The sequence below is a fragment of the Rhinoderma darwinii genome, chromosome 2 (assembly GCF_050947455.1).
Source record: "Rhinoderma darwinii isolate aRhiDar2 chromosome 2, aRhiDar2.hap1, whole genome shotgun sequence".
NCBI lineage: Eukaryota > Metazoa > Chordata > Amphibia > Anura > Rhinodermatidae > Rhinoderma > Rhinoderma darwinii.
In genome coordinates this window covers 477,909,647-477,919,729 of record NC_134688.1, presented here as the reverse complement: position 1 = coordinate 477,919,729, position 10,083 = coordinate 477,909,647, and the positions used below count along the sequence as shown (strand labels likewise).

Below are 10,083 nucleotides of genomic sequence, written 5' to 3'. Positions count from 1 at the left end.
GTACTGATCCTGAGTTACATCCTGCATTATACTCCAGAGCTGCACTCACTATTCTGCTGGTGGAGTCACTGTGTACATACATTACATTACTTATCCTGTACTGATCCTGAGTTATATCCTGTATCTCTTTATTTTATATAAATTTACAAAACATAAACTGAAAACAAATACATAACTAATTCCATATAACCAAAAAGTCACAACCAAATTCTTATAAACAATTTTCTTATATACATCTCTGTATATGAGAAGAGAAAACTATACCAGACCCGGCCACATACACCCCACTCTTATATACTTACATCTACACTTCATCCGAAACTAAACAATAACTAGAATATATACAAACATCATATAAACGTAATCCAAAGTACTAACAGAAAATCCCCCGACCCGCGTCAACCAAGGGCCTAAAGAAACAACATAATAATGATGATAATAATAATCAAACAACATAATAACAAATAAAATAATAACAAAAACAATCCAAAATATAATAATACTAATCCCAATTTTTTTTACATTATATATATATATATTTTTTTTTTGATAATAATAATACAAATCCAATTATTTTTTTTTAAACACACTATACACATCCTGACTTTCCCTAACCTTACCCTTCTTACCTAAACTCCGACCCCCCTCCCAACCTATCTATTAACCCCCTTAAGTCTATCCCTATTCTAACAACATTTCTACAATATAATACAATACACATCACCAACTTGTCCAAATACCAAACCATATACAAAATACACCGTACCCGAAAGCACCAAGTTCGGTCGCTTGTAAACCTTTTTCCTGCCATTTCAATCCTAAACAAAACAAAAATCTTCCTGTGCTTACCTAGCCCATCACCAGAGAGAGAGAAGGGAAAGCCCCCCCAGCACCCCCCCCCCAGAGGCCAAGGTACCACGTCCACCGCTGCACCCTCCCTATCTCCTTACCCTATTACTAGCCCTTTCTTGACCCTATTGAAAGCTGACCCTCACCTTTCCCTTATTCCGAGCCCTATCGCTATATTTTTTTTGGTGCCTCAGCGGAATGCAGACACCCACCTCCAGTTGAGCACCGGTGACGACCCCCCCTCCCTCATGAAGGCAGACACATTAAGGCACCCAAAAGGAAAAGCCCCTCCAAAGACGAGAGGCTTTGGATGCTCCCAATCTGCCGACCTCCAAAGAATGCACCTTCACCAGGTCACCCATGATATTGCTAACAACCTCATCCACTAGGAGGATTTTCTTCTGGGTAGAAACTAGACATCGTGCATTCCACATAAAGTGCCTGACCACTATACTGACTAGAAACAAGGTGCAATGGTCCCTACCACCGAGGTCTCCGAACACTCCATAGGCCCACCCAGCATAGGAGAGGCTGGTTAGGCCTGGCCAACCAATGGAGGCTCCCACCCTTTTGTATACCTCTGTATTGAAAGGGCAATGAAGCAGGAAATGCTCCATGCTTTCCAGCACTCCGCCGCACTCCTCACGGGGGCAATCCCTATTATCAGAGTTTCTGCACTTTAGATTGCCCCTCACATACAGTCTCCCATAGAAGCAACGCCAAGCCAGATCCCAAAACTTCTGGGGAATCCTCGCTGAATTTAAAAGTTTTAATCCCACCCCGAGGTCACTACTTGGGCAGTCTTTGAGCGCCAGGGGCTTCTGGAAGTGGGTCATCAGGACCCTCCTGTCAAGAAATTTTCTCGACATGGTCCTGATCTCCCACACCTCCAGACCCCACCGGCGAACAATCTTCAGCGCCAGGGTGGCATAAGCTGGGAGATGTCCGTGAGGTGTACGCAGGTCTTTCACTTGCCCTCCTCTCTCCCATTCCTGGAAGAAAGGCCGAAACCACCCCCTGCAGGAGGATATCCACCAAGGAGCCCTCTCTTGCCAGAGGTTTGCCAGGTTGATCTTAACAAAGGTGTTCACTAGGAACACCACCGGGTTAACCATACCTAACCCGCCTAGTGTCCTTGGTAGGTAAGTAACCTCCCTCTTGATTAGGTTGAGCCTGTTCCCCCATAACAGCTGGAAGAACAGGCTATAGACCCGAGTCCAGAGAGGTTCTGGCAAGATGCACACACTGCCCAGGTAAAGCAACATGGGCACCAGGTAGGCCTTGGCCAAGTGAACCCTTTCCCTCAGGGTTAAGGACCAACCCTTCCATTGGTCGACCTTCTGGGCAACTAGATTCAGCCTATCCTCCCAGTTCTTCTTGGGGTAATCACCCGGGCCAAATTCGACTCCTAAGATCTTAGCAGACCCCTGAGGCTCTGGAAGGGTGTCCGGGAGATCAAAACCAGGATCTCCTCCTCCCAGCCAGAGACTTTTGCACTTATCCCGGTTGATCTTGGACCCAGATGCCAATGAGTAACGCTCCACTTCCGACATCACCCACTCTGCCTCCCCTCTCGAGGAGACAAAAATGGAGACGTCGTCTGCGTACGCAACCACCCTGTGAGTGGCCTCCGGCCCCTCCAGGCCGGCCCCGACTCCCGCCAATGGCCCACGATCGATCCTTTTAAGAAAAGGATCAATTGGGAACGCATATAGCAAAGGGCTCAAGGGACAACCCTGGCGGACACCAGACCCAACCTCAAAGGGGGTTCCAACCCAACCGTTCACCAGCGCAAAAGTCTCAGCCCCAGTGTATAAGGTCTGTAGCCAATTGACAAACCCCCCCGGTAGGCCGTACCTCAGAAGGACCGACCAGAGGTACTCGTGGTCCACCCGGTCAAAAGCCTTGGCCTGGTCCAAGGACAGGATGTACCCCTCCCACCGACCAGAATTTCCCTGCTCCACTGCCTCTCTGACACTGAGGACAGCACTAAATGTGCTGCGGCCTGGAACAGAGCAATGCTGGACCGGCGAAAGGAGCCGGGATGCAAACTTCACCAGCCGATTAAACAGCACCTTTGCGAGAACCTTTCTGTCCGTATTGAGCAGCGCTATGGGACGCCAATTCTCAATACGGGTCGAGTCTTTACCCTTCGATAAAACGATCAAGGCCGACCTCCTCATTGACATTGGCAAAGTACCCGAGGAAAGGCACTCATTAAACACCTCAGTCAAGAGGGGAACTAGGGTTCCTTTAAAAGTCTTATAAAACTCGGATGTTAAGCCATCCGGCCCTGGCGATTTTTTGAGGGCAAGCCCATCAATCGCCAATCCAACTTCCTCTTCCTTGATCGAGTCTAACAAAACACCGAGAGAGGGGTCTACCCCTGGCTCAGGGATGGTTTCAGCCAGGAAAGCCGACATCTCGTCTCGGTTTGGATCTTGCTTCCCCAAGAGGTGCGAGTAGAAGGATCTGACGACCTCCAAGATCCCTGATTTGGATCTCTTCAGAGATCCTGTACTATCAATCAGTCCTGTCACAACCTTACGACTCACTGACATCTTACAGTTCCTGTAGGGGTCGGGCGAGCGGTACCTCCCGAAATCCCTTTCAAGAACTAAAGATGTGTGCCTATCATACTGACACCTCCTGAGCAAAGCTTTCACCACGGAGATCTCCTCCCCACTACCCCCGGTTGAGACCAGATGTTCGAGTTTCCTCCTCAGTTCCTGATATAGGCGGTACCTACTCATGGACCTGAGGCTCGAGAGCCTGCGGAAAAATCCTGCCACCCGGACTTTAAACAACTCCCACCACTCAGACTTAGTACCACTGAGATCCAACAAAGGTACCTGGCTCTGAAGAAAATCCTCAAAGGCCTGTCTTATCTCCGCTTCTTCCAAGAGAGTAGAATTCAGCCTCCATATACCTCTTCCCATCTGGAGGGACTCTGCAATGTTCAAAGAGAAAATAATCATACAGTGATCGGAGAACTCCACCTCAACAACGGACACTGGTGAAGAGATGGCCTCCTCCTTCAAACAAAACCTGTCTATCCTAGACCTACAACTACCTCTACGATAGGTGAAACCCGAGTGGCCTGGGGTATGCCTGATGTGGATATCCACCAGGCGAGCATCGCTAACTATATTTTTTAATGCTACACTATCATAGGTCAATTTTTTATCTCCGGAACCTCCTCTATCTCGGGGCCTCACGACAGTATTGAAGTCCCCTCCAAAGATAACTTGTCGACCTGAAAAAAGGAAAGGCTTAATCCTCATGAAGAGACTTTTACGGTCCCATTTGCTCTGGGGTCCGTATATATTGATTAATCTTAATTCCTGTCCCCTCATGAGGACATCTAAGATCAAGCACCTCCCCATTTCTAACTCAATCATCCGTCGGCATGTTACCGGTGCGGTGAAAAGGACCGCCACTCCGCTATAGGGCTCAGCCGCAAGAGACCAGTAGGAGGGCCCGCGTCGCCACTCCCTCCTAGATTTAACGACGTCTGCCAAAAGTGACAGCCTGGTCTCCTGCAAAAACAAAATGTCGGCTTCAACTCGGCCAAGAAAATCAAAGGCTGCAAATCTCGCCCTATCTGACTTAATGCTGGCAACGTTAATTGATGCCAGCGTCAACGGAGTGGGTGCCGCCATCATGGATGTTTGAGTTAGACGGCTTTCTTCTTCCCACCCCCCCCTCTATCTGATGAGGACCCCCCTTCTTTGCCTCGCTTCTTGCAAACTGAGGAGTCCATACTCACCACCCTATTCCCATCTTCATCCCCAAGTACCGGGTCAACCTCCCCCTCTGGGGGCAACGGCCCCTGCAGCAGGGGAGGCTCAACGACTCTAGGGTGCCCTACCATGCCCTCCCTCTTAGTATGAGAGGCTGGAATGTCCACGAGAGCATGGTATCGATCAGTAGAGCGCACCAGGGGGGTACAGGATTTACCTTCCTGGGCCAGGGCGGGGCCAGATGTATTTGGCCCTTGGGTTTTGCCCTGTGTCCCTTTTGCTGTAGGCTGAGTCCTCTCTTCCTCTCCCACACTTTCATAGTGGGAGGACTGAGAGTCCTCAGCCCTCTGCTCCCTTTGGATCCTCCTCATCTCCTCGTTCAATTCGACCTCCCCAGGGGCATCAGCTTCAAGGGGGGCATCCAGATCCGAATCAGAGGTCGTCCCAGTTTCCTGGAGCGCCCTCCGAATCCTCTCCTTCCTTCGCTTCTCCGCCCTTCTCTGGCGAGTAGGGGGACCCTTCTTTGCATTCTTCCCTTGCCCCTGTGCCCCATCATCCCTGCCCGCACCCTCACCCACGGAGGCCTCCCTCCTCTCATCCTCTGCAGGTTTGGAACAAGCATTGACAACAGAGCGAGGACACCGACTGAACGGGTGACCTAAGTCACCACACAGGTTGCAGCGAATACGGTCACACGATGCGGCTAGATGACCAATCCCCCCACAATGAGCACACTTCTGCACCTTGCAGCCTGCACTCAAATGTGAGGGGTCGCCACACCGGTGACACAACTTCGGCTGCCCCTGGTAGAAGACAAGGATCCGATCTCTTCCCAGGAAAGCAGACGATGGTATGTGGGACACCGTCTGTCCCAGACGCTTTAGTTTAACCATGAACGTCCAGGCCCCTGACCAGATGCCAAACTCGTCTAAGTTCTTCCGTGGCATCTCTACTACCTCTCCGTACCTTCCCAACCAGGTCATGATATCTATACAAGAGAGTGACTCGTTACGGGTAAGAACGGTCACTCTCTTGGGACCACTTTGGCGAGAAATTGCTTGTGCAGCAAAGTCTCGCCGGCCAGGCTCGTCCTTCACCAGCTCGTAGTTCCCCCAGAAGACCTCAAGGCCCCCTAGGTGAACAAAGCTGATGTCGAACTCGACCGAGCCATGAGGATGTATCAAGGCAAAGATGTCACTCGCCTTGAAGCCCATCCCCAGCAGCAGCTCCACCACCCTCTTTCTGGGAGGGCACGCATCATTGCCACGCCACCGGAGACGGACCACATTCCTCCTGGCTACAGCCTGCCCGGCTGTTGGGAGCGACCACTGATCTCCTCGTTGCTCTCGGAAGGCATTTAGACCATATCTGTCTATCCAGAAAGACAGGTCCTTCTGCACTCCCCCTATGGTTAGGGTTTGCTTTCCCTCTCTTAAAGCGTCCAAGAGACGTTGTTGCAAGTTACCGTCCCCGGACCTTGAGGATGAAGATGGGTGGGCCCGCTGTCCCCCCGCTGCCACACCAGCATAAGACCTGCCGGATGTCACAGCAAGAGGAGGGCCAGGCCCATTGCCCCTGGTTGATACCCCATCCCCACCACCCACAAACACAGCACTCAACACCCCATTACCAGCAGACACTCCAGCAACTTTATTTACAGACACCTGCATACCCCCAGCAGTTTCCACATCCACAGCCGCAACTTTTTCATTTAACCCACCAGGTCCCCCTGCAGTCATCCTTCTGGCCAGGCCTGGTTCTATGTTATGTATTTTGTCTGTACTTTTTGTGTGGGTAGACACTGCTTCAGTCTCCGCATCATCAGGCACCTTTGCAGGGACGCCACCAGATGTTATAAGCGGTGTCCCTGCTGTGCCCTCCGCCTCATTAACCTCCATCTGTTCTGAGTGCTGAACATTTTTGGGAAAGGGGCCACCGTCGCCCCCGACGCCAGCAGCCCCCTTCTCGCCTACACCACTTTTCAGCGATGCGGACGAAGGAGCCACTGACGTCACTGGAGCCGCCTCCGGCGCCGGACCACTCCCCCCTCCCACAGAGGAGTGGCCAACAGAGCCGGAGCCCCCTCTGTGACTGCCCTTGTCCGGAACGTCTGACGGCTTTACTGCGACACCGACAGACTTCCGGCTTTCAGACACCACATCCGGTTTCTGGTTTACCCGTTCTCCCGACCCCTGACTCGCATCAAAGACCAGTTTCCCGGGCTCGCCATTCACCGGACACGGGGACACACCCCCTGGCGTCACCAGGCCACCAGTACCGCCCCCTTTGCAGGGGTTGGCGTCCGGCGCCATTTTGACCACCACGTGCTCTAATGCCGGACGGTAACACTCTCCCCGCATTCCCGCTCCAGCCCCACTGCAGAGGCTTGAGCTGGGGGTCTTGCGGGACCTGCGCTCTGATCCTGACTTTCATCTGGCTCAGAGCACAGGAAGGATCTTGCTGTATACACAAGTTTAAATGAACCTTTAGCAGATTTTTTTTCCTTTTCCTTTTTTTTCTTCTTAAATTTTTTTTTCTTTTGCTTTTCCTCCTCTGCGGGTAACTCCGCACCAAAACAAAATCCCTGGAAGGATACCGGCGACTCCACATTACGGATCTGAGTGAGTAATCCTGGAGGCCGCTCACTGTCAGTTTCAAAACACTCCTGATTTCTCCCAGCTGTGAGTCCACCCTCCTCCTCCTCACTGCTCCTGGGTGCCTCAGAATCTGAGCCTTCTCTGGACTTTACATTCTCATGCTCCATTGTCTCCACCACATTTTCCTTTGCTGTATCTTCCTCCATACTTTCTATTTTTATAGGTGCTGCCATCTCGGCAAACCTCTCTTCGTTTTTTAACTTTTCTCCAAACACCCCTCCGCCTGCCAAAATCTCCTCACGTCTCTCTTCCACTTCTTTTATTTCCTCCAACAAGGATTTCACATTTAAACGGTATCGGGACCTCTTACCTCCTGTGCATTTTGCAGCCCTTCCTCTGGCGACCGCCAAGTCCGCACGGAGCCGTTGCAGCGACTTCCTGAGGTCCCGATACTCCTCCAACCGCATAGCCAGACGGGAGCTGAAGTTCTCCACCGTCTCTCCGGTCCTCAGCTGTCCCCATTCCTCCACACGACCGTCATCCAAATGTCCGGACGGTGCTGGTCCTTCTCCAGACGACAACACCTCGATCACCATGCCGGACCGCGTCTCCATACCCTTATCCAGGGTTCCAGCCTCAGGGGGAGCCAGGACAGCCTTGCCCCGAGATGATCTCCTCACCCCCGCGACTGTTTTCATATTCCCAGCCAGCTGGGATGACCCTCTACCCCCCGCTGGCATGCTCCGGGAGGTAGAGGTCTGAGGCTCCATCCTAGGATGGAACCCCCCTCAGGGTACTTTCCAAGCCCAGGCAGATGGTATGAGGCCTGGGCAGATAGGATAAGGAAAGTCCCTGGATCCAAGGCCTGCACGGTAGTCTCAGCAGCTCTCTCCACACGTCCTACTCCACCCACTCCAGAGCTGCACTGACTATTCTGCTGGTGGAGTCACTGTGTACATACATTGCATTACTTATCCTGTACTGATCCTGAGTTACATCCTGTATTATAATCCAGAGCTGCACTCACTATTCTGCTGGTGGAGTCACTGTGTACATACATTACATTACTTATCCTGTACTGATCCTGAGTTACATCCTGTATTATACTCCAGTGCTGTAATCACTATTCTGCTGGTGGAGTCACTGTGTACATACATTACATTACTTATCCTGTACTGATCCTGAGTTACATCCTGTATTATACTCCAGAGCTGTACTCACTATTCTGCTGGTGGAGTCACTGTGTACATACATTACATTACTTATCCTGTACTGATCCGGAGTTATATCCTGTATTATACTCCAGAGCTGCACTCCTGTGGACTTAAGAGCTGAAATCTCCCAGCATTCTCTGCTTGTTCATTGCCTGCACAGGTGACTTGCATTTTTTAACGTGTCGTCTTTACACCAATCATCAGATGTAGTCAAATGTACTACACCCCCTACATTATAGAAGCTCAGCTGTTTGGTGTGAGTCTGTCCACATGATTACTGACTGTTTCCAATAATAACCAGCAGGATTGTAAAAACTTCTTGATTATAATCTTCTTGTGGAAAGTCTAAAGGGAGAAATTTCTTGTTGCGGATTCCTGTCTGCCCCATCACTATTATATGTTGTGGCAGTTGTGCCATTGAGTTTTTCCTAACAAACTCATCTCTGCTACATCTGATGCCATCATCTCAACTACACCTGAGGGTCACAGATCTGGACAACATAATAAACTCATCTATGCTACAGCAGCTTATCAATACCACAACTCTAGTCAAACTCGATTCTGACATATTCATCCGTAGTACATATGACAAGCTCAGCTCTGCTACATCTGTACATTCTACTTAGTCTGTTTAGCATGAAAATAGCTTAACAGGAATTAAACCGATGAGAAACCGCGGACGAGACAAAGATCTGGTCAAACGGAAAAGGAAGCAAAACTTCTCAGTTCATTTGTGGCGTTAGGAACGTCAATATGAGAGTAAAAAGAAACATTTTTCGGCTTTATCTGATTCCGGGAAAGCTGGGTGACCACTGATATGGTGTGTGAATAACACGAAAGAGGAAGACGACTCAGGACATATTGTCTTTCCTTTGTTGTATTCGCTAGAACGCCCGGTATCCCGTCTGCCGCCGTTATACTGTAAATTTGCCTTTGTCATTGGATAAGGACGCGGTTTGCGGTTATTGATGCTTTCTGGCCGCAGCGATATTAATATTGCAACTCAACTGTGATCATAATATGTAAACTAGCAGAGAAGCGGCATGCCTGGCAGGGAGCGCTGCTTGTGAGGTTACCCCGGGGGGCATCGTGTCTCGCACGTGTATTCAATTGTGCAATTGCAGTAATTCCTGTGACTGGAATTGTTGCCAAACTAAAGGCGGCGCTGACAAAATGACCCGTCTTATTGGTTCAATTGTATTTGTCTGATGAAGACGCCTGTCCGGCGTTGAAACGCGTAGCTTGTCGATCTATTTATATATATTTATATTAAAACTATGACCACCGGTCATTTTTGATCTCTGTATTTTCCAGTGTTGTAACTGCCAGTACAAAAACTCCATGGTGAGCGCATTTTATCATCTCTCCTGTTTTCTATTAATCTCCTGGGTAATTTGCTCTATGTGGCATTATAACCACATAGTGACTTAATAATACCCCATACTGTTACTGACTAATACTGCCACACCATAACCACATAGTGACTGAATAATACCTCCATACTGTTACTGAATAATACCCCCACACCATAACCACATAGTGACTGAATAATACCACCATACTGTTACTGAATAATACCACCACTTCATAACCACATAGTGACTGAATAATACCCCCATACTGTTACTGAATAATACCACCACACCATAACCACATAGTGACTGAATAATACCCCCATAC

General features: G+C 49.7%; 1 protein-coding gene across 1 annotated transcript in view; it reads left to right on the top strand.

Annotated features, from left to right (window-relative positions):
* The window catches only part of ATP6V1A (ATPase H+ transporting V1 subunit A), an 80,538-nt gene extending 71,509 nt beyond the window's left edge, over positions 1-9,029 (top strand). The window contains exons 13-14 of the mRNA XM_075851249.1: positions 1,587-1,634; positions 8,813-9,029. Of these exons, the coding sequence (XP_075707364.1) occupies positions 1,587-1,634; positions 8,813-9,029 (265 nt within the window). The remainder of the gene's footprint in view (positions 1-1,586; positions 1,635-8,812) is intronic.
* The last annotated feature ends 1,054 nt before the right edge of the window (positions 9,030-10,083 follow it).